A 25219-nucleotide genomic window follows, 5' to 3' on the forward strand; every position below is an offset into this window, starting at 1 on the left:
AGAATCCAGCCCACTTTGTACCTGCCAGATTTTCCTGAATCTGAAAAATTCTGACTTCTTCCTGCATTACATCCAACATGAGATCATGGTAGCCAGTGGCACCAGCGTGATGCCATCCTCCCAAAGATACTACCTCTTCTGCCCAGTAGGAACTACACCTGCTGGCACACGTGACTGATAATGGCTCCAAAATGCCACGTTCCAACCACAATTGGTGTAAAAAAAGTAATAAACATTGTTAGAAGCCAACAAAAGTCTCCCCTATGCACCAGTTGTGGCTTGTTGGGTAGAACTCTCACCTCTGTGCCAGAAACTTGTTGGTCCAAGTTCCACTCCAGGATTTGAACACATAAATTAAGCATGCACTCCAATGCAGTATTGAGGGAATTCTGCACTGTTCAAGGTCCCAGCGTTCGCATGAGACTTTAACCAAGGCTCTATCTTCCCTCCCAGGGAAAACAGGGAGGGATGTTATCTCAGTGTCTCAGTCAATATTTGTCCCTCAGTCAACATCACAAAAAAGCATGATCTACTTATTATCATATTGCTGCATGGGGAAGTTTGCTGTGCGCAAATTGGCTGTCACTTTTCCTATACTACAACAATGGCCATATAAAGCATTTCATTACTTATAAAGCTATCTATATAAATGCAAGTCTTTCCTTTTATGGCCTCATAAGTCCCTGAAATCCTCCCAAATCCCCTCAGAATTCCAATGCCCAGGTTGGGCAAGTGCTCTGTTGCAAGCAAGTATCATCTCTTTTATACAAATTGCCTTAACCTTGGATTTGTGAGGAAATATCACCAGAGCAAATAGAACAGCCGAACTCCTGTCCCAAAAATCACTTGCCAGCAGCACACTCTGAATGAAAATCCACTTCAACATAGGATTCCACAATCCTTTCAAACACTTTGTCTGAAAAAGGCAACACTTTGCCTTACATTCCTCTCGTGATAACCCTCCAGTGACTACATCTTACAAAGCCCAGGCAAACATTCTGTGATCAAACAGACAGATTGTAGAGTGTTGTCCTTTACCCTGCACTGGAACTTTCAAAGCCATTCACATGAGGCCACCTCATGGTTCAGGAGAAAGCTTTTCCTTTAGTACTAAAAGGGGAACTTGAAGTCGCACTGAAATTGCAAACAGAAACAAAAAGTACTGCTGGAGGCCATAAAAATACTCTATGATGTATTAGCTGAAAGGAATGTTTGTCACTTGACAGATCAGGGAAAAAACAAAGCAACTGATTCTAGCCACACAGGAGTACAAAACTGAACTTGGCTCATGGGCACGGTCTTCCACAAAGCACAATGGAAAAGTAATCTGGTTCCAGTTCAAGTGTTCTGAAAGGACCAGTGGAGCAAATTATTTTCCCAATTAGTGTAGTTAATGTGCTCCAGTTCATTTGGAGTATGTGTAATTTTGAAAATTACTAAAGCAAATGACAACTTTTGTGATTCATCAGGAATATTTCTCTTCAGGTCTCATAACATTGAAGGAACCACATTATCTTTTTATACTTATTACTTGCTTGGCTGGCAAACTGACAATAAGAAATCAAAGGCATATTTTGCTAGGAAAAATTATATTGCAGTTTCTTTGAAATACTGGTACTACGTTGAAGGTGCATTAATGGAATAACAGAAAACATGTACATTGTTTTGCAATTGGGATGGCAATATTGATTTCTATTACTATAACCTATACAACACTGACTCTAGCATTCATGTTATCAAACCACCTGAGACAATTAAGGGTTAGGGAATGTCTGAATTGAAGGTAGTAAAAATGTTCCATCGAGGAACTACCATGGGCTATATCTGCCAGTCGCAAATGCAAGCAGCAAAGCTCACTAATAAAAGGAAGGGGGCGGGGGCGGCATGTGGCACTGAGGACCCGGGATCGAATTCCGGCCCTGAGTCACTGTCCGTGTGGAGTTTGCACATTCTCCCCATGTCTGCATGGGTTTCAACCCCACAACCCAAAGATATGCAGGTTAGGTGGATTAGCCACGCTAAATTGCCCCTTAATTGGAAAAAAAAATAATTGGGTACTCTCAATTTATTAAAAAAAAGAAAGGGGAGCAATTAATTAAATTGCTCCAAAGTCTTGAGAAGTTGGTTGGAGCCTTAATCTTGAATTTAACCCCAGCTGAAAGTTTGCTGGTAAAAAAAAAAATAATTGGGCAACACAGTAGCATAGTGGTTAGCACAGTTGCAAATGCAAGCAGCAAAGCTCACTAATAAAAGGAAGGGGGGTGGGGGCGGCATGTGGCACTGAGGACCCGGGTTCGAATTCCGGCCCTGAGTCACTGTCTGTGCGGAGTCTGCACGTTCTCCCCATGTCCGTGTGGGTTTCCTCCGGGTGCTCCAGTTTCCTCCCACAGTCCAAAGATGTGCGGGTTAGGTGGATTGGCCATGCTAAAGGCCAAAAAAGGTTACGTGGGGGTTAATGGTTTGCGGGGATAGGGTAGATATGTGGACTTGAGTAGGGTACTCTTTGTAAGGGCCGCTGCAGACTTGATGGGCCGAATGGCCTCCTTCTGCAATGTAAATTCTATGATCTATGAATTACAGTTGTTTGTGGAGTGTTTTATACCTCCAAGAAAATATTTCTGACAGGCCCAAGTATGGAGATTGAGTTTTGATACCAGTATTTCTGGGTTCAAAATGGGGCACAGACACCTGGCATCACCTGAGTCTGAAGGAAGTCATGTGATTAAAGTTTCCACTTTTATTTAGAGTATTATTAATTTTTCATCAATGGATGGTGTAGTGGTTAGCATTGCTGCCTCACGGCGTCGTGGTCCCAGGTCCGATTCCGGCTCTGGGTCACTGTCCGTGTGGAGTTTGCACATTCTCCCTGTGGATTTACATGGGTTTTGCCCCCGCAATCCAAAGATGTGCAGGGTAGGTGGATTGGCCATGCTAAATTGCCCCTTAATTGGAAAAGATTAATTGGGTACTTTAAATTTATAAAAGAAAAAACATTTTCATCAATGGTGGTGGTTAAAATTAAGTGCTCGCCTCTATTGCTTTCTCTGCGCAATTTTCAGAAGATCTGCGAGTTTGTGTCTCACACCACTCCATGGAACCAGGGCTCCAGTTTTATCCTGCTCCTCAATGCTTTTCCTGTTCCCAAATATTGCCGCATGTTCTCTCCTGTCCACCGCCCCCCCCCAATATTCTTTTGCTCCTCCCTAATGATCTGCTGAGTTCCACTCTTATTTCTCAAAGGTTTTTATTAAGGGGCAATTTAATGTGGCTAATCCACCTATCCAGCACATCTTTGGGTTGTGGGGGTGAGACCCACGCAGACACGGGGAGAATGTGCAAACTCCACACGGACAGTGACCCGTGGCCGGAATCTAACCCGGGTCCCAAGCGCCGCGAGGCAACAGTGCTAACCACTGCGCCACCGTGCCGCTCTTGTTTCTCAAAGTTAGGTCCATCTTTTTCCGATCCCATTCAGATACCGTGTCACTCTTTACACATTGTCCATTTTAATACTCTTCATTTGCCCCATTCTCCCAAGTCATAATCATAATTTTCCTCCCCGTTTCCTGAAATTGTACCACTCCAATAGTATCCCCTTTCCTATGCTACAGTTCCCATCCTATCATTCCCCATCCAATCATTTTCTAGAATTATGGTGCTCCCGTCTAATTTCCCAATATTAAGATGCTTTTCTCTCATACCATCTCCCAATGTTGTGCTGTCCTCCAATCACCGTCCTGTTGTTTTCATACTCTATTATCGGTGCCTTGATCGCTATTATGCTACTTCTCTGTAACTGCGGCTTAAGATTACGTTCTCCTGCCCTATCCCACACTGCAGCAGTTCTTTCCAGTCCCCTTTGATTCTGCGTTCTGTCTGGTCTTTCCTGTCCCCTAACTTACGTCTTGACCATCATTTTCCTATGTTCTGCGCCTCTTGTCACACCCCATTCTTCTCATGTTTGAATTCAACCCAATCGAAGATCTGAAAATGTTTCCCACTGCGGTAAAAATGATCACAGCTCATTTATCATAGTGTGTTGAGTTTAATTTTACAATACTTTCACCAATCTGTTGTTTGATTTTGTACCATCATTAAAAATCTCAGATTTCCTCTCTACACGTGTCAACATTTACAACAGGAACTTTCGAAGTCAGCGTCTAAGTCCCATTCCTGGATCAAGCCACCACAGACCTGCGCCAATACTTGCAAACTCAGCCCATATCACCAGATTCATTATGGCCAATGCTACAGGGGTTCTGGGAGCTAGACAAGAGGAAATACATATATAGCTATGTTAAGTAAAACAATATAATCCAAGTCTAGGTTTTAAGCAGAGGCTGAAACCTTCAAGTAAATATTTCAGTGAAATTATGCAAGGACTAAAAAAAACTAAGTGTATAAATGTAATTGTTATTGTGAAATAATTGAGATTTGTTGACTAGAAGGTGTAAAAGGCAATAATTTCATTTTGAGGAACAGATGGTCAGACTGGTTGCTTCTCAATGGTATCACTGTTTGAAACCCACTGCATGCATCAATTCACAATGGAGTAAAAGAAATGTTTGCAAAAATACAAAAATGAGCATACTATTCAATGGTGGCAAAGAGTCATGACATCCGACTATAACCTGAAGTGATCAAGAGTAATGAATCAGGTTATGGTTGCTACAAAATCTAATTATGGTTCAGAGATTTGAACTGAGAATGATAAATGAGCACGTCAGCACCATAATGCATATAACGAAACGTACAAACAGCCACCTCCAAAATGGACACCTGCACACAATTCCAAATAACTTGCTTTATAATAGGTACAAAGTGACCTTTTAAACCCCAAAAACCTATAAATTACGACCAATGAACAGCCTTCAATGCACCATAACCGTTTACTCCATAAAGTACTGCACGTGCAGATGAGTGCAAGTTGGCAGCAAGTGGCAACTATTTTTGTCTACAGATCTTTTTAGAAACCATCCATAGCGCCAGAGAAACCCCTGTATCCCTGGAATTGAATGCTTGCACAGTTCTATCTCAGCGGTAGATGTGTTTCTCTGTCGCAACGGATGGGGGTAAAAATATCTCCAATAACATAGAAACTGGAAACTGTCGGTTTGGGAAGTGAGAGACAAAGGGAAGTCAGAAATCGGAAGCGTTCAACTAAGAGGGTGAGGATTGTAAACATGTGGAGGGGTTGAAGCTCTGAGATGGTTCGAGAGTTGGCCCAGAAGGACACCAAGAGCTCAGAGGAAAGGGATGGAAAGAACAATTTGCTCTTTCCCTGCCTCTGGATCCCCCTCTTCATCTGCTCAAGTGGCCTCCTTGTTTTTGGAATTTCTCACAATAGCTGATGCCATGAAGCCACAAATGATTTTCAACCATAGGGAACCCAAGCCTGAAGGCAAATCCTGTAGCTTTAGCAGAAGTCATTTGATCTGCTATCATGTGCTTTGATGTCACATGTTAGCAACCTTACTCTATCACCAAATACGTCAGGTTCTGATGAGCTGCTAATTTCAAATCTCAAATGTAGCTACAGCAACTGGAGGAAGGGGGTGTGGTCAGTGGTATTCAGGACATTCATCGCTCCCAATTTGGCTGGGATCTTTCAGGCACTCCAGCCTCACCATAGCGACCTCGTTCTGTGTAGGCTGCCAACATAGTGAAGCCCAGGATTAGGGCATTCCTCTCTTGCTGGAAAATCACCTGGCGCAATGGCACAGTGCTGCAGCACAGCGCTAGGGATCCGGGTTCAATTCCGGTCTCGGGTGTCTGTGTGGAGTTTGCACTTTCTCTGTGTCTGCGTGGGTTTCCTCTGGGTGCTGTGGTTTCCTCCCACAGTCCAAAGATGTACAGGTTAGGTGGATTAGCCATGCCAAATTGCCCCTTGGGTGGGGTTATTGGGTTACAGGATAGATTAGGGGAGTGGGCCTTGGTAGAGTGGTCTTTCAGAGGGTCGGTGCAGACTCGATGGGCCAAATGGCTTCCTTCTACATTGTCAGAATTCTATGAATTATATTCTAGATAACAATGATAAAGGACCCCAACACATGAAATGAACTAAAATTGCACCGTGATGGTAGAGCTCCAGAATTAGGCATGATCCCAGATGAGAGCAAAAAGAAACTGTAGGGTAAACAACAGGCTTTGGACTACCTGGCCCCTCTAGTTTCCCAAACAACATTTTGAAACTGTGGCCCGCTGCAAATAAAGGACACCCGAGGCAAGTCCCATGGTGCCTGTCTCACTGTATTACAAAAGTATGCTGGACAGTCTACCAGAAAAAAACTGGACTGCATACTTTGCCAGCTTTAGAAAAACAATAACTACTCAACATTAGGTGCAATGTTCCATTTTCATAGCGTCATAACAGCACAAAAGTCATTCAACCATCAGGTCCATGCTAGATCAATGTAGAGCAAACCAGTCAGTCACTCACCCCATACCATCCCAGTACCAAGCAAGTTTATTTCCATCAAGTGCCTATCCACCTTTCCAATTTCCTTTTAAATCATTGACAGTCTCAACTCCTACCACCCTTGTCGGCTGTATTAAATTCTATCTGTCACTTGTTTGCTCATCCTGATAGCCTCTGTCCTGTTGCAGTTGACTGGTGTCAAGCTTAGTTTGTCACGGGGTCCTTCCAGGCCCCCTGGAGCTGGAAGGGGCCCATAGAGTGCTGGCGAGGAGGCCCAAGGCTAACGAGCTGCCGCGGGCGGTGCTGGTGCGGTTTCATCGGTTCGCTGATCGGGACTGCATGCTCAGGTGGGCCAAGAAAGAGAGGAGCAGCAGGTGGGAGAACACGGAGGTTCGAATATATCAGGACTGGAGTGCGGAGGTGGCGAAGAGGGCCGGGTACAACCGGGCGAAGGCGGTGCTGCACAGGAAGGGGGTGAAGTTTGGCATGTTGCAGCCGGCGCGTCTGTGGGTCACCTACAAGGGCCGGCACCATTATTTTGAGTCCCCGGAGGAGGCTTGGGCCTTAGTTCAGGCCGAGAGGCTGGACACAAACTGAGGGTCGGGATGGGTGGTCGAGGATTGCTGTTGGTATGTTACATTTTGAGGGGGGGTTCTTTGCTCTTGTTTCTTTTTGGTTCGATGTGGGTGGTTAGGGTGGGTTGGGCACTGTTCTGGTATGGTCTGTCAGGTGGGCTCTTGGAGGGGGGTAAGTAAATGGAGTAGGAGTGGATGGCCGGTAGGGGGGATGGGGTAGGGGGAAGCCCGAGTCGGGGGGTGAGGGGACTGGGCCTGTAAAAGGTGCTGCGTCAGAGGTGGCGGGGCCGGGTAGGTGGAAAGCGCGGGCTTTTTCCCGCGCTGAAGGCTGGAGGGGGCGGTGCCAGGGCGGGGAAGCGAGGGTTGTTTCCCGTGCTTGGGATGGAAGGGGGAGGCGAAGAGCCTGCTGATGGGTAATGGAGAAGGAGGGTATGTCCCACAATGGGAGGAGTCGAAGGAGAGGCGGGTGTCAACTGACTTGCGAGAGTGCAATGGGGGGAGCAAAGCAGCTAGGAGGGGTCCTAGCAGGGGGGGGGGGGGGGGGGTTACGGGTTGCTGTTGGTATGGTCATGGGGGAGCTGGAGCGAGTAGAGGGGGTTGGGACGGGGGTTGCCGCCGTGGGGAACGGGCCGGGCGTGGGGTGCGGGCACGTGGCTGGCCGAGGAGGGGTTATGGCTAGTCGGCGGGGGAAGGTAGCCCCGTGATCCGGCTGATAACCTGGAATGTAAGGGGACTGAACGGGCCGGTCAAGCGGGCCCGGGTGTTCGCGCACCTGAAGGGGCTGAAGGTGGATGTGGTCATGCTCCTGGAGACACACCTGAAGGTGGCAGACCAGGTAAGATTGAGGAAGGGGTGGGTAGGTCAGATGTTTCATTCGGGGCTGGATGCCAAAAATCGAGGGGTGTCGATCTTGGTGGGAAAGAGGGTGTCGTTCGAGGCGTCGAGCATTGTGACAGACAATGGCGGCAGGTACGTAATGGTAAGTGGTGAGCTGCAAGGGGAGAGGGTGGTGCTGGTCAACGTGTACGCCCCAAACTGGGACGATGCGGGTTTTATGCGGCGCATGCTGGGTTGGATCCCGGACTTGGAAGTGGGGGGCCCTGATAATGGGGGGGGGGGGGGGACTTGAACACGGTGTTGGATCCGGCACTGGATCGCTCCAGGTCTAGGACGGGTAGGAAGCCGGCGGCAGCTAAAGTGCTGAGGGGGTTTATGGACCAGATGGGAGGGGTGGACCTTTGGAGATATGCAAGGCAGGGGGCTAAGGAATTTTCATTCTTCTCACATGTCCATAAGGCTTATTCCCGGATCGACTTTTTTATTTTGAGCAGGGCGCTGATAGCGAGAGTAGAGGATACCGAGTACTCGGCGATAGCCATTTCGGATCACGCCCCGCATTGGGTGGACGTAGAGCTGGGGGAGGAGAGGGACCAGCGCCCGTTGTGGCGTTTGGAGGTGTGGCTGCTGGTGGATGAGCAGGTGAGTGAGCAGGTCCGAGGAAGCATAGAGAGGTACCTGGAGGCCAACGATAACGGGGAGGTCCGAGTGGGGATGGTATGGGAGGCGCTGAAGGCGGTGGTTAGGGGAGAGCTGATCTCCATTAGGGCCCACAAGGGGAGGAGAGAGCAGAGGGAGAGGCTGGTGGGGAAGATAGTGAGGGTAGCCAGGAGGTATGCGGAGGTGCCTGAGGAGGGACTGTTGAGGGAGAGGCGTAGCATCCAGGCCGAATTCGACCTGTTGACCACCAGGAAGGCGGAGGTGCAGTGGAGGAAGGCCCAGGGGGTGATTTATGAGTATGGGGAGAAGGCAAGTCGGATGCTGGCGCATCAGCTTCGGAAGCGGGATGCAGCTAGGGAGAGCGGGGGAGTTAAGGACAGGGGAGGGAGTGTGGTGCGGCGCGGGGTTGGCATCAATGGGGTCTTCAGGGACTTTGTGAGGAACTGTATCGGTCCGAGCCCCCACTGGGAGGGAGGGAGGGTGTGCTGCTTTCTGGACCAATTGAGGTGTCTGAAGGTGGAGGAGGGACTGGTGGCGGGATTGGGGGCCCCGATTGGGCTGGAGGAGCTGACCAAAGGGATAGGGAGCATGCAGGCAGGGAAGGCAACGGGGCCGGACGGTTTCCCGGTCAAATTCTACAAAAAATATGTGGACCTGTTGGGCCCGTTGCTAGTTAGGACCTTCAATGAGGCAAGGGAGGAGGGGGCTTTGGCCCCGACGATGTCCCTGGCACTGATCTCCTTGATCCTGAAGCGGGACAAGGATCCCCTGCAGTGTGGGTCTTATAGGCCGATTTTGTTGTTAAATGTAGATGCCAAGGTGCTGGCGAATGTCTTAGCCACGAGAATTGAGGATTGTGTGCCGCAGGTGATCCACGAAGACCAGACGGGGTTCATGAAGAGGAGGCAGTTGAACGCGAATGTGCGGAGACTCCTGAACGTTATTATGATGCCGGCGAGGGAGGGGGAGGCGGCTAGTGGTGGCGATGGACGCTGAGAAGACCTTCAATAGGGTAGAGTGGGGGTACTTGTGGGGGGTGTTGAAGAGGTTCGGGTTTGGGGAGGGGTTTGTCAGGTGGGTTAGGCTGTTGTACGAGGTCCCAATGGCGAGTGTGGCCACGAACAAGAGGAGGTCTGAGTACTTTCGGTTGCATCGAGGGACGAGGCAGGGGTGTCCCCTGTCCCCCGTGCTCTTCGCACTGGCGATTGAACCCCTGCCTATGGCACTGAGGGAGTCGAGGAACTGGAGGGGGTTGGTGCGGGGCGGGGAGGAGCATAGGGTGTCGCTCTATGCGGACGACCTGCTGCTATATGCGCCGGACCGGTGGGGGGAATGCCGTAGGTAATGAGGATCCTCAGGGAGTTTGGGGATTTCTCAGGGTACAAGCTCAACATGAGGAAGAGCGAGTTGTTCGTGGTTCACCCAGGGGACCAGGAGAGGGGGGTTGGCGAGGTCCCACTAAAAAGGTCGGAGAGGAGCTTCAGGTATTTGGAGGTCCAGGTGGCCAGGAGCTGGGGGGCCCTGCATAGACTTAATTTCACGAGGCTAGTGGAGCAAGGAGGAGGAGTTCAAGAGGTGGGACGAGTTGCCGCTGTCCCTGGGGGGTAGGGTGCAGTCAGTTAAGATGACGGTGCTCACAAGGTTTTTGTTCCTGTTCCAGTGCCTCCCATTCTTATCCCGAAGACCTTCTTTAGGCGGGTCAACAGGAGCATAACGGGATATGTGTGGGCGCGAGGGACTCAGAGGGTGAGAAGGGTGTTTCTGGAGCACAGTAGGGATGGGGGGGGGGCTGGCACTGCCCAAACTCTGTGGATACTACTGGGCCGCCAATGTGGCGATGGTGCGCAAGTGGGTGATGGAGGGGGAGGGGGCTGCATGGAAGAGACTGGAGATGGCGTCTTGTGAGTGTATGAGTCTGGAGGCGCTGGCTACGGCGCCGCTGCCGCTCCCTCCAATGAGGTATACCACGAGCCCGGTAGTGGCGGCTTCCCTCAAAATCTGGGGGCAGTGGAGGCGGCACAGGGGGGGGGGGGGGGGGGGGGGGGGGGGCCTCGGTGTGGACCCCAATACGGGGGAACCACCGGTTTGTCCCAGGGAGAATAGATGGAGGGTTTTTGGGGTGGCACAGGGCAGGGATAAGAAGGTTGGGGGCCCTGTTGTGGATGGGAAGTTCGCGAGCCTGGGTGAGCTGGAGAAGTATGGGCTCCCCCCCGGGGAACACCTTTAGGTATTTACAGGTAAGGGTGTTTTTCAGGCGGCAAGTGGTGGAATTCCCGCGGCTGCTGCCACGCACAGTACAGGACAGGGTGCTCTCGGTGGGGTGGGTTGGAGAGGGGAAGATCTCGGCAACTTACAAGGTGATGAGGAGGCCTCGGTGGTGGAGTTGTAAGGTGATGCAGGAGGAGGAGGAGGCCTCGGTGGTGGAGTTGTAAGGGAATTGGGAGGAGGAGTTGGGAGAGGAGATCGAGGACGGGACGTGGGCAGATGCCCTTGGGAGAGTGAACTCTTCCTTTTCGTGCGCGAGGCTCAGCCTCATACAGTTTAAGGTACTGCACAGGGCACACATGACCGGGACAAGGATGAGCAGGTTCTTTGGGGGTGAGGACAGGTGTGTTAGGTGCTCAGGGAGCCCAGCAAATCACACCCATATGTTCTGGGCATGCCCAGCGCTGGAGGAATTTTGGAAGGGTGTAGCGAGGACGGTGTCGAGGGTGGTAGGATCCAGGGTCAAACCGGGCTGGGGGCTCGCAATATTTGCGGTTGCAGGGGAGCCGGGAGCGCAGGAGGCGAAATAGGCCGGTATTCTGGCCTTTGCGTCCCTGGTAGCCCGGCGAAGGATTCTTCTTCAGTGGAAGGATGTAAGGCCCCCATAGGGGGGGTTCTATTTTACTCTTGTTTGTTTACACTGGGGGATCTGAGGGGGTGCGTATATTTGCTTTGTGTTAATTCGGGGTGTTCATTTATTATTTATGTATAAGGGGCAGTGGGGCACGGGGGTTGTTTTATTTTGTTCTGTATTTAATTCTATTGGGTTCCTTTTTCATTTTGTTGTTGATATTTTGCGAAAACCTCAAAAAAACTATTTTTTTTTAAAAAGCTTAGTTTGTCACTCCTCCAAGTTCATCATTGACAAACATTTTACTGTATTTTCTAATATCCAAATCATTGGTATCTATCAAAAGGAGAATACTGATAAAATATTGGTCGAAGGGGAAATGGTAGAGGTAATAAGACACTGAAAACATGGTCTACCATCCTCCAGTTTGATTAAAAAAAACATTTACCATACCTCTCTATTTTCAGTCCTTAAAGTCAATACCTCTATTTCTGAAATCCAAGATCCCACAGATCTGTCCTTAAGTCAACGGGCTTGTCCGGGGGGGGGGGGGGGGGGGGCGGTTTGTTCAGTTGGCTGGATGGCTGGTTTGTGATGCGGAGCGACACCAACAGTGCGGGTTCAATTCCTGTACTGGCTGAAGTTAGTCATGAAGGCCCTGCCTTCTCAACCTTGCCCCTTGCCTGAAGGGTGGTGACCCTCAGGCTAAATCACCACCAGTCAGCTCTCCAGGGGAAGAGGAGCCAATAGTCCTCTGGGACTGTGGCAACATGAAACCTTACCAACCCAGATGTAACACTGAACAGCTTATAATTACTATGAATGCCCTTAGACGCTTTCTTCAACAAATGTGTCATACTTGCCAACTCTAATATGTCACCTGTTATCAAGGGAAGATTGGAAGATTTGGCAAGCCCTTCCACTATCTCCACTTCTGTTAGCAACCTGAGATGCAAATAATCAGACAAGACAACGTATCCACTCCAACCATAGCCAGCCTTTGCAGTACATTCTACCCATTGACTTTCACCAAATCTATTACCTCTATCTCCGCTCCTACTGATATTTCATCAGCATCCTCTTCTGAACACCAACATCCGCAAAGGCGCCATTCACCTCATGCGTTGTAGGATGGAACACATGGAGGCCAAGCGAAAACAGCAGAAGGGGAGCGCAGAAACCAGATCGTCCCTCCCACCCACCTCATCAAACACCACCTGCCAAACCTGTGGTAGAGTCTCAGGATCCAGGATTCAACTATTGAGCAGAACCCACCCCCCTGGAGTGGAAGCAAGTCATTCTCGACGCTCAGAGGCTGCACGAGAAGAGAAGAAGCTAAATCGGATAGATTCAGAACAGAATTCAAAGTTCAAAACAGGGCATCCATGAGGTGCTGTGGCCCATCGAAATTCTGACCAGCAGATTGTATTCAAGCACAATCTGCAACTTTATAAAAGATACCTATTGGTCAGTGTTATCACTCTTGTGGTGCAGTAACATTTCCTCATATGGGCGGCATGGTAGCACAGTGGCTAGCACTGTTGCTTCACAGCAGCTAGCACTGTTGCTTCACAGTGGCAGGGTCCCAGGTTCGATTCCCGCTTGGGTTGCTGTCTGTGCCAAGTCTGCACTTTCTCCCCGTGTCTGCGTGGGTTTCCTCCGGGTGCTCCAGTTTCCTCCCACAAGTACTGAAAGAAGTGCTTGTTGGGTGAATTGGACATTCTGAATTCTCCCTCAGGGTACCCGAACGGGCGCCGGAGTGTGGTAGCTAGGGGATTTTCACAGTAACTTCATTGCAGTTAATGTACCCTACCAATTCATTTATTGGAGAGGATGGAACTAGTTTGCTGATACCTTGTGCAAAATGCTGTCTACAGGTTCATGCAAGTAGATGTTATTTTCTTCGCGCTGCTCACTTGTAATGTTGAATTGCAGTTAATGTAAGTCTTCTTGTGACAATAATAGAGATTATTACAAATTGCAAATAGTTGGGTTCTCGCGCGAGATCCTAACATCAGCCACGATCTTATTAAATGATGGAACAAGCTCAAGGAGATGAATGGCCTACTTCTGCCCTTTGTTTGTATGCTTCCATTTAAGAAATTAGTAAAAATCTTATCAGATAGGTTATTAACCTCTACCTAACAATTGGATTCTGAGCTAATGGCACAATCTGAGGAGGAAAGTAGACATTTGGCAGGCATGTGCTCAGAACAGATCTACCAAAACCTTTTTGCTGCTTCTCCTGCTCTCTTTCCTGTGTGAAAGTGAACATCAACCTTTCTCTCTGAAACATAGCCAAGACTGTGTGTGCGTGTGTGGGGGGTGGGGAGAGAGAGAGAAAGAAGGGACATTAGGCACAGACATCAGCATAAAGGATTACTGAGAGGTCCATTTGTAATTTTTAATCAACCTGTCAGTACAATTAACATTAAACTGAAGAATTTCCATTGTAAAATGAACTTTTCTGTTAACTTGCAAATTAAAGGTTCAGAATCCAAACAAATCCGTCTTTGTGGCAATTTACTGGTTTTGAAGCATATTAATAGCATCCTAGAGATCTATTAACACATTGTATTTTCCGCTTTTGCCTGAAGGTAAAATTATCGAAGCATCAATGCAAATACTTACTGCAGTCCATGCACCAATTATACAACGAGAACAGGTCCAACCATCATGGATTTCATGAAGTGGAACACCATAACAACCTAAAGGTCAAAGAAGAGTGTCACAACTATCATTCCAATCCCAAATTCAACGTTACAAGTGAGCAACGCGAAGAAAATAACACCTACTTGCATGAACCTGTAGACAGCATTTTGCACAAGATATCAGCAAACTAGTTCCATCCTCTTCAATGAATGTATTGGTAGGGTACAGATCATTATTTTCTTCACTGTACGTAAAGCACATTTCTGGGATAAGCGGTTTTGTTTTATGTTGCTTGGATGGTGACTCAGCTGCATCAGTATCGATTTGAGATCTCCTTTCCATGAGGTTATCAGGCTGTATATGAAACAAATATGTTGTAGAGTTAATTATCTATTTTTTTCTCAACCTGAAAATGCTTTAAAATAGTGTGATCATTAAGATTAGAGAAATTAGTGCTGCACAACCAGGGTCAGCACCAAGTATAGCACATCCAAGAGCAGAATAAAGTTCTCACTACTCTCTGCTTCTAGTATGTTTGAGCCCTAACTTCAAAAGAACTGTACCAGTGTAATATTTCATTTTCATTTTAGGGAGTCGGTTTAGCTCAGTTGACTGGACATCTAGTTCGTGATACAGAGCGACACCAACAACGTGGGTTCAATTCCCGTGCCAGCTGAGGTTATCCATGAAGGTGGCTCCTTCTCAAACTTGCCCTCGCTTGAGGTGTGGTGACCCTTAGGTTAAATTGCCACGAGCCAGCTCTTAAAGGGGAAAGCAGGCTATGGTCCTCTGGGACTGGGGTGACATTTACCACAGCAGCTATCCTGTGACTTCACAATGAGACAGCGACTTAATATCAAATGAAGGGCAGTTTAGTGCTTTAAATCATTAATCTTTAATAATCTTTATTGTCACAAGTAGGCTTACATTAACACTGCATGAAGTTACTGTGAAAAGCCCCTACTCGCCACATTCCAGCACCTGATCAGGTACACAGAGGGAGAATTCAGAATGTCCAATTCACCTAACAGCACGTCTTTCAGGACTTGTGGGAGGAAACCGGAGCACCCGGAGGAAACCCACGCAGACACAGGGAGGACGTGCAGACTCCGCACAGACAGTGAGCCAAGCCTGGAATCGAACCTGGAACCCTGGCGCTGTGCAGCCCTGGTGCTAACCACTATGCTACCATACCTACTAGAAATTGTAATAACACAACCTAAATTGTAGCACTGGAGAGGAATGATGCAGTTGAGTGGCCAAAATGAGGGCGCGATCGAATGACCTCGTCACGCCCCATTCGGTGATGCGATGGGGTCGTTAAATCTCACGTGAGGCCTCTCGCATGCTGTTAGGTGAATTGGACATTCAAGTAAATAAGAAACTGTTTACTGTGGCAGTCAGGTGGGTAATCGGAAGATACAGATTAAGGTGATCGGCAAAAGAACCAGAGCAGCATCAGGAAACATTTTTTAAACAGCGAATGGTGTTAAGTCCATCAGCCATACAATGAAGGAAGAATAAGTCTGAAGCCAAGTCTGTACTTCAAGACAGACTTATTCACAAGCCTGTAGAGTTCACCCACCCCCCTCCACACCTCAGTGTTCCAGCTGTCCCCACTTATAGAAGTATGACAATCCATCACCAATTTAACAATGCAATTGCCTTAATGTAATCGCCATTAAACATTACAATGTAATTGCCATTTAACAAAGTGATTGTCAGTGTACTTTAACAAAGTAATTAATACAATATTGACTGATTTCTCGCTTTTAAAAATTAAAACTTTTGAAAATTCAAGAAATTTTTCAAATTAAACAAAGGGAAACAAGATCATGTAATTTCCCATCTTCTATGCTTCACGTTATATAACTAAGCATTAACAAATGGCCTAGAATTTTTACAAGTAAATGCAGAAAAGAAAATCTTTCTGAAAAACAAAACAGCAAAGTTGGCATGTCACTGGGTCCTGATGGCACATCGTTTGCTGTTGGAAACAAATGAGGAGCTCAGGCCATAATTTTTAATATTTCTTAAATATGCAAACTGTGCTTTGGGATAGAGGAGCTAACAGTGCCTTTGTTCAATAAAGGCTCGGAGGAGAGCAGGGTGGGGGGAAAACAGGGAGAAGCATAAAGCAAGCATCATGGGCGTGATTCTTCAAAATGGAGACTAAGTGTTCGCGCCGTCTAGTTTCACGACGGCACAAAACAGGTGCGGGGACGACCGATTCTGGACCCCACAAGGGGCCAGCACGACACTGGATCGGTTCATGCCGTTCCAGCCTCCCTTCCCGGCGCCAAATGATCGCCGCGCCAACCCGCGCATGTGCAGTTGGGCCGCGCCAATCCGTGCAAGCGCGGGGGACTTCTTCAGCGCGCCGGCCCCGACACAACATGGCATGGGGGTTCAGGGGCCGACCGCACAACAAAGTAGGCCGGGGAGGAGGGAGAGAGGCCGGTCCGCCGATCGGTGGGCCCCGATCGCGGGCCAGACCCCTTCAGAGGCTCTCCCCCCCCCCCCGGTGAAGGAGCGCTTTTCCCCACCCCACAGGCCGCTTCCCAACCCTTCACAGAGTTCCCGTCGGCAGCGACCAGGGGTGAACGGCGCCGGCGGGACTCTGCCGTTTCTGCTCGGCCCATCCGGGGTGGAGAATCGGCGGCCCCGCCGGTTCCAGCAGCCCACGCCGCGTCAAACACGCCCACGCAAATGGCGCCGATTCTCCACACCTCGGAGAATCGCGCGCCGGCGTCGGGGCGGGGCGGTTGCGGCGATTCTCCAGCGTGCGGGGCTTGGAGAATTGCGCCACATGTTTTGGGATTTTATTGCCTACTTCCCCCATGCAAGATATCATTTCTAAGCAAATAAACAAGTAATTCTCCACATAATCTAAACAATGACTAATTTATTGCCTTCCAGATTCATTCAATAATTTCAGACTAATTTTTATGCCTGTTTTGATTCCTTTGCTTCACATGTTTCGATCATACCCTTGTGTTTGTTTTAGGGTGGCAACTGTTCATCAATATACCATTCGCAGATATGACTCTTGTCATTTAACTCCCATCTTCCACCCCGTCACAGATCTCCGCTTTTGTTCTGTTTCCCACCCTCCCCCATTTCACCTGCTTAAAGCTTTCCAACTTTTCCAAGTTGTAGTGAAAGGTCATTTGATCCAAAACATTAACTCTCTTTGCCCCTCCACAGGTGCTGCCAAGACCTGCTGAACATTTCCAGTATTCTCTGTCTATTTATTAGCTTGACAAGGCGATCAAAAACACCTCACAAAAGGCCTTTAATTTCTGCAGTATGGCAGGGAGAGTGAGGGGATAAATAAAGAGACCATATCACAGGGTTTTTGAAATAGTAACAATATAAGGCTCAGAAAAAAACTGGAGGATAACTGAAAGACATTTTATGTGCAAATTAAATCAAACAATTCACTACTATGAGTTAGTGTGATGTATTCTTCATTTACTGTTATGCAAAATACATTATGCCGATGAACAAAGTGAGTCTGATCATCAAGGCCATTCTCTACATTTACCTTACTGAAGAAAAAAAGCAGTTTAACATTGACTTGTGGCCTCTTTTCTAGAAAGATTAGTGAATTACATGTGCAAAAAATATGAATATCCAGTTGATGTCACAAGGGATACTGGCATCACACTCTATAACTGCAAGCCCTGGAAGCAAACAAACTACAAAAAGATGATCCTCAGGCAATTTGCAGAAGCAACTGACATCACTGGAGTTAAGAATATATCTTGGATGAAACTATAATTATGATATTACAGATTTTAAGGACAACTGAACATTTGAGTTTAAAGGTTTTTTTAAAATTGAAGTACAGACAACATGGCATCTTTCAGTGTTTATTCAAACCTTGTCTGACACTAATCTCTAGAGCTGGCTACAAAGTGTAATTAACATACAAAAGTCTCCTCCGGGGAAGTCCACTGAATCTTCTAAAATAGAAAATAGAATTCCTAAAGTGCTGAAGGAGGCCATTTGGCCTATCAAGTCTGCACCGACCCTCAGAAAGAGGGTCCCACTCCCCCGTCCTTCACCCTTTTACTTCTGAGGGACTGGGAAACAGGAAGGGACTTCAAAGGACCACAACAAAATTAACTTTTTTGCCTGGTAAAACACAAGCTCCTTGAACATTAACACAGCAGTCATTTTTGTGTTTCTTGAACTGCATAAAAGGAGGCTGCAGGAAGCATCTTGAGAGATAGGGTGTAGAAAAGGGACATGAAGCATACTGGCTATGTCACTTAACTAATAATTTAGAGGTCCAGGCTAATGCTCTGGGGTAAAAGCAAATTACTGCGGATGCTGGAATCTGAAACAAAAGCAAAAATTGCTGGATAAACTCAGCAGCTCTGAGAGCATCTGTGGAGAGAGAAGGGAGCTACCGTTGAGTCTAGATGACTCAGGGATTCAAATCCCACCTCGGCAGCTGGTGGAATTTAAATTCAATTTAGAAAATCAATTAATTGGAAATAAAATCTGGAATTGAAAGCTGGTCTCAGTAATGATTACCACAAAACTATCATTGATTGTCAGTAAAATCCATATGGTTCACGAATGTCCTTTAGGGAAGGAAATCTGGCCTACATGTGACTCCCGATCCACAGCAATGTGGTGGACTCTTAGCTGTCTTATGAAATAAGCTACTCAGTTCAAGGACTATTAGGGATAGGCAACTAATGTTGGCATTGCCATTGATGCCCACATCCCATGAATGAATAAAAAAGAATCCTCAGAGAAAACCCAGGCCACAACAGCGAGGATCCTTAGCCGAGGGAGGACAAAATTAAGGTTTAAGAAATCAACTGCTGCTCTACCAAATGAGCCCATGCAATCTGCAAATTCCATAACCATAGAATTAGCAGGAAAAAGGAAACCTTTCCGATCTTCGAAAACCTGCTGACCTGATGAGTCCACCCGAAAAGGCAAGCCTCCGAGCATCCAACAGCAATAGTCATCTCTGCTGTTAAACTGAACCTCAAGTTTCAATTCCTTCACTTCGGAAAGGAGGAATTTAAGCGCCGAGCCCACACCTATATCTCAGAGACGGATTGGCCTAGTCTCCAGCGAGCAGTCTCGGAAGGCGGAGAGTATATGTAACTTACCTGGGGAATTTGCGGCCTAATTTCCAGGGAGCATTCTCAGAGGGCGGAGCAGTGAGCATCGGGGTTCCACTGAAGCAGAAACAAACTGAAAAACTGGCGACACAAGAAAGCTGTGACCTGAATGGCTGGTGGGGAATCGGTGCTAAATTTGAAAAAAACCCACTGCAAAACGAATTAATTAATTAACTGAGTAGAGATGGCTGGGCAGGTGTTGTGCTGCAGCTGCATGATGTGGGAGCTGGCAGGTCCCATTAGCCACGTCTGCAACAAGTGTTTGTTGCTCGAGGAATTTTGGCTCAGAATTGATGAGCTGGAGTCTGAGCTTCAGACATTGTGGCACAACCGGTTACCTGGTTGCTTTTTTTCAGGAGGCGCTCATACCCTGCAGAGTAAGTACCTCTAATTCGTCCAGTGTTCAGGTACAGCAGGGTGTGACGGCAAGTGAGGCAGGTAGAGGGACCTGAATTCAGAAATGGAGGAGACTCAACTCTTGACCTTCAGGTACCTTCTCTCAGTGTGGATGAGGAAAAGGATTGTAGGGAGAGTGAGCTAGCCGAACACTGCACCGTGGTACAGGAGGCCATTCAAGCTGAGGGAGCAAAAAGACAAGTGGTAGTTGTAGGGGATTCTATAATTAGGAGAACGGAGAGTGTCCTTTGCAAGCAAGACCAAGAGTCCAGCATGGTATGTTGCCTGCCTGGTGGCAGGGTGAGGGACATCTCTAACCAGCTTGAAAGGATATTGGTGCGGGAGGGAGAGGATCTAGTTGTTGTGGTTCACATTGGGACAAACAACACAGGCACGTCAAGGAAAGAGAATCTGTTTGAGGATTATCAAGAACTGAGGAACAAAATTAAAGAACTGGTCCTCAAGGATTATAATCTCTGGATTACTACCCAAGCCAAGTGCAAATTGGCATAGGGATGGGAACTTTCGGGAAGTAAACACATGGCTAAACGAGTGATGTGGGAAAAAGGGGTTCCATTTCATGGGGTACTGGCATCAGTATTGGGACAGGAGGGATCTGTACCGTTGGGACGGTCTCCACCTGAACCGATCTGGGACTAGTGTTCTAGCAGAAAGAATAAAGAGGGTAGTCACAAGGACTTTAAACTAGCAAAAGGAGGGGGTTTGGGAAAGGTAAAACTACAAGAAGTAGAATGGTTAATGGGAACCAAAGCTGCAGGTCAGCATGTGAGGAGAAAGTAGAGGTTAATAGGATGAACAGGCAGGGCTAGTCTAACGACTACAGGGGGGAAAGGAAACGCAAAAAAATCTAAATGTAAGGTGACTCTGGGAGTGAAAATTGGGGATGAGACCGAGCATTATCAGAGATTAATAAAGGAGGTCAGAGGTGTGAAAAGCATCGTGCACAAGAAAATCCTGCACGGGAAAGACAAATTGGTAGGACATATTTAAAAACCTTACACCTAAAATTTAGTTATTTTCGGATTGAAGAAAGAAGAAATAATAAGTTGTTTGAGGATGTGAGAAGCAGCTAGGAAGAAGGAAGAAAACCCTTCGCCGTTGAATGAGAAGGCCAGCAAAAGCGCTGACAAGATGGCGGATGCCGCGCCGCATGGTGGGGCCGCAATACTTATGGTGGAAAAGATGACCGAGGTGATGGAGGTGGAGCTGGAAAAGCCGTTTGCGAGGCATATGGAGGCTTTGAGGAAGGAGACGGCGGTCGCATTTAAATCATTGGTGGAGGAGGCAATCACCCCGGTGAGGGTAGCTGTGGCAAAAACATCAGCCAAGGTGAGCAAGCGGGGCGAGAAGATGAAGGAAGTGGAGGGGGCCGTGTCGCAGCACAGCGACCAGCTCACCTCTGTGGGGGACGAGCTGCGGAGAGTGGTGGAGGTCAACAGAGGACTCCGAGCAAAGCTCGAGGACTTGGAGAACCGCTCGAGACAGCACAATCTGAGAATTGTGGGCTTGCCCGAAGGGACAGATGGCCCAAGGCCAACAGAGTACTTCGCTAAGAGGTTGGCCGAGCTGATGGGGGAGGGTTGAGTTGGCAAAAAGACGAGCCGCGTTTGGGCGAGTGAAGGCGTCACTGTACAAAAAGGGGGTGCAATTTGGTATGGTGTACCCGGCGAAACTGAGGGTAACGTATAACGCCAAAGACTTTTGTTTTGAGACAGCGGAGACGGCTGAGGCGTTCGTGAGGGCAGAAAGCTTGGGACAGACATGAGGAGCGGAGCTGGAAGAGAGACTGTGGACTGAGTTTGGGCAGCTGGAAAATGTATAAATGCTACAACTTTCTTTTTACTGATGTGTATTGTAATTTACTTCTCTTTGCATTGTAACAGAGTACAAGTTAATGGTTGGGTTGATTGCCGTTCTGTGTTGCGACAGTTAAATCTTATGTTAGTGAATTGTATGGGCTGGATTGTTTTTGTTTTGTTTCTTCTTTCTCTGGGACTGGGTGGGAGGGGATGGTATATCTTGGCGGGGGGAGCCACCCGCGCTAGCTAACTAAAGTCAGCTAGTGAACGGAGGTGAGGTGAGAGGAGGGCTGTGGGTGTTGGGAGCCTGGATAGCAGGCTTCAATGGGCCTACAAGGCGAGCGAGAGAGGGGAAGGGATTGATGCTGGGAGATGTTTTTTCAAGGGAAAATGTAAGGGGTGTTCTTGGGAGGGGGGGGGGGGAAGGGGTTTGATGTTAATAATGGACAGGGGTGGGTCAGGCTTATGGGGCAGGGCCCGGTGGTATGATGATGGTGGATAAGAAGGGGGGGGGGGCTGAGAGACCCCCAGTTAGGATAGTCACGTGGAATGTGAGAGGGCTAGGAAGTCCAGTCAAGAGGTCAAGGGTGCTTGGGCATCTTAAAAGTTTGAAAGCCAATGTGGCAATGCTGCAGGAGACTCACTTGAGGGTGAAGGATCAGGTGAGACTTAAAAAGGGCTGGGTTAGTCAAGTGTTTCACTCTAGATTTGACGGAAGGGCACGAGGGGTAGCGGTGCTGGTCAGCAAAAGGGTACGCTTCCAGATGGAGAAGGTGGAGGCAGATCAGGGGGGTAGATATGTGATTGTAACAGGGGCGCCGGAGGGGAGATTAGTGGAGCTGTTAAGTGTATACGTTCCCAATTGGGATTCGCGAAGGTGGTGTTTGGGGCCATCCCCGACTTGGGCACACACAAACTGATTGGGGGGGACACTAGAACTTGGTGCAGGAGCCATGATTGGACAGATCACGGCCACGCTCGCTGGTCCCATCAGGGGGGGCAAAGGCGCTGGCTGGGCTAATGGTGGAAATGGGAGTGGTGGACCCTTGGAGGTTCCTGCACCAAGGGAACGGGAGTACTCATTTTTCTCAGCAGTCCATAAGGTACACTCGCAGATTGGCTTCTTTGTGGTGGGGAAGGCTTTGCTGGCTGGGGTTAAGGGGTCGGAATACTCGGCAATTGCAGTGTCAGATCATGCTCCACATTGGGTGGATATGGTGCTGAAGAAGGGGGTAGTGCAGAGGCCGGGGTGGAAACTGGATGTGGGGCTTTTGGGGAGCCAAGTGTTCTGTGAGAAAATTGAAACGGTAATTAAGGAATATGTAGGTTTCAACTGTACGGGTGAGGTGTCAAAGGCACTTGTCTGGGAGGCTTTAAAGGCAGTGGTGAAGGGCGAGGTAATTTCCTTTAAGGCCAGGGTGGACAAAGAGGAGAGGTTGGAGCGGCAGAGGGTAACAGATGAGACGTTGGAGGTAGATAGGAGTTATGCAGAAGATGGGGACCCAGCAAAGCTGGAAAAGAGGAAGGAACTACAGGCGAGCTTCGACCGACTGTCTACCAGGAAGGCGGTGCACCAACTGAGACGAACAAGGGGTGCAGTTTATGAACATGGAGATAGTATGTTAGCAGGTCAGCTCCGGAGGGAAGCAGCGGCAAGGGAAATTCTTCAGGTGAGGGATAGGGCAGGGAAGTTGGTGGTGGCTCCGGATCTGATTAACACGGTTTTTGAGGAATTTTATGAGAGGTTGTACAGGTCAAAGCAACCCGGGGGAGACCGTGGGATGCAGGAATTTCTAGATAGGTTGGAGCACCCGAGGCGAGGGGAGGGGGACAGGACTACATTAGAAGGAGCAATAGTGGAGCAGGAGATAAAGGATGCGATTGGGAGGATGCAGTCGGGGAAGGTGGCAGGGCTGGATGGGTTTCCGGTGGAATATTATAAAAAATTCAAGGATAAGCTGGCACCCCTGATGGTGGGGATGTTTGAAGAGGCGATAGGGAAAGGGGTGTTGCCACAAACCCTGGGGCAGGCATCGATTTCACTGTTGCTAAAAAAAATACGGATCCGACGGAGTGTGGGTCGTATAGGCCCATATCACTTCTGAATGTGGACGCAAAAGTATTGGCAAAGGTACTGGCGGGTAGGCTAGAGGAGTGCCTCCCGAAGGTGATAGGTGAGGATCAGACGGGGTTTGTGAGAGGGAGGCAGCTTTTTTCGAACATTAGGAGGGTTTTGAACATCGTTATGGCACCGGCAGAAGGGAAGGAAACAGAGGTGGCTGTAGCATTGGACGCTGAGAAGGCGTATGACCGGGTAGAATGGGGGTACTTGATGGCAGTTCTGGAACGGTTTGGGATTGGACCAAGATTTGTGAACTGGGTAAAGCTACTATACAAGGAGACGAAGGCGAGTGTCCGCACAAATACCATCAGCTCGAGATACATTTCTCTCCACCGTGGGACGAGGCAGCAATGTCCTATGTCCCCCCTGTTGTTTGCACTTGCGATTGAGCCGTTGGCTATCGCATTAAGAAGTTCGAGAGCATAGAAAGGAATAGTGCGGGGGGGGGGGGGAAATAGAGCACAGGGTGTCCTTATATGCCGACGACTTCCTGTTATATGTGTCGGAACCGAGTGTGTCGATAGGGGGAATATACAAGCTGAACCTAGGCAAGTGTGAGTATTTTGTGGTGTCTCGGCCGGGGGTGGGGGGCTGCCATTCCGTAGGGCAGGGGCTTACTTTAGGTATCTGGGGGTGCAGGTTGCCCGGGAGTGGGGGAGGCTTCGCAGGTACAACATCTCTAGTTCGGTGGGGAGAGTGAAAGTCGATCTGGCAAGGTGGGATGGTCTTCCTCTGTCACTAGCGGGTCGGGTACAGGCGGTTAAAATGAATGTGTTGCCGCAATTTCTGTTTATCTTTCAATGCCTACCAATTTTCCTGCCAAAGGCTTTTTTCAGGGAGATTGAGGGAAGGATTACTTCATTCATATGGGGAGGGAAGGTGGCCAGAGTGAGAAAGGTGCTGCTACAGAGGGGAAGGATGACAGGGAGTTTGGGTCTTCCGAATCTGATGTACTACTACTGGGCGGCGAATGTGGAGAAGGTGCAGAGCTGGGTCAGAGGGGTTGGTTCCCAGTGGGTCAGAATGGAGGAGAGTTTGTGCAGGGGGTCGGGGCTGAAAGCACTAGCAACAGCGCCGCTCTCGATAGCCCCGGGGAAATACTCAGGGAGTCCGGTAAAAATAGCTTCATTGAAAATCTGGAGGCAGTTTCACCAACACTTCGGGTTGGGGGCAGGGTCAAGGGAAATGCCATTTCGGGGGAACCATAGATTTGAGCCATGGAGGTGGGATGGAAATTTCCGGAAATGGGAAGAGAAGGGGATTAAGACGCTAAAAGATGTTTCTTCGGGGTCGGTTTGCAGGATTGAAAGAGCTGGAAGCTAAGTATGGGCTGAAGCAGGGAGAAATGTTTAGACACGTGCAGGTTCGAGATTTTGCCAGAAAGGAGATACAGAGCTTCCCGGAGGAACCGGCCTCCACATTGCTGGAGGAGGTGCTGACGACAAGGGGACTGGAGAAGGGGGTAGTGTCAGTGGTTTATGGAGCTATTTTGGAAGAGGTTAAGGCACCACTGGAAGGGATCAAAGCAAAGTGGGAGGAAGAGTTGGGAGAGGTTATAGAGGAGGGGGTCTGGTGTGAGGTGCTCCGGAGAGTAAATGCCTCCATCTCATGTGCGAGGTTGGGGCTGATACAGCTGAAGGTGGTATATAGAGCGCAGCTCATGAGGGCGAGGATGAGCCGATTCTTTGAAGGAGTAGAGTTACGGGGATGGGGTGGAGATGTGGGCTTAGCTGAGGTGCTCTTTCCAAGGGCC

General features: G+C 48.5%; 1 protein-coding gene across 5 annotated transcripts in view; it reads right to left on the reverse strand.

Annotated features, from left to right (window-relative positions):
* The window catches only part of LOC140429773 (lysine-specific demethylase 4C-like), a 557303-nt gene that overhangs the window by 193625 nt on the left and 338459 nt on the right, over window positions 1–25219 (reverse strand). For 3 of the 5 annotated variants that reach the window (XM_072517213.1, XM_072517214.1, XM_072517216.1), the window contains 2 exons: window positions 14122–14332; window positions 13958–14034 (listed from right to left, as the gene is read on the reverse strand). The exons of 1 other annotated variant lie outside the window; for it this stretch is intronic. In XM_072517213.1, the coding sequence (XP_072373314.1) occupies window positions 13958–14034; window positions 14122–14332 (288 nt within the window). Of the gene's footprint in view, window positions 1–13957; window positions 14035–14121; window positions 14333–25219 lie in introns of those variants that run through there. One more of the 5 variants, XM_072517217.1, reaches the window with a different exon arrangement.

Source organism: Scyliorhinus torazame, chromosome 9, assembly GCF_047496885.1.
Source record: "Scyliorhinus torazame isolate Kashiwa2021f chromosome 9, sScyTor2.1, whole genome shotgun sequence".
NCBI lineage: Eukaryota > Metazoa > Chordata > Chondrichthyes > Carcharhiniformes > Scyliorhinidae > Scyliorhinus > Scyliorhinus torazame.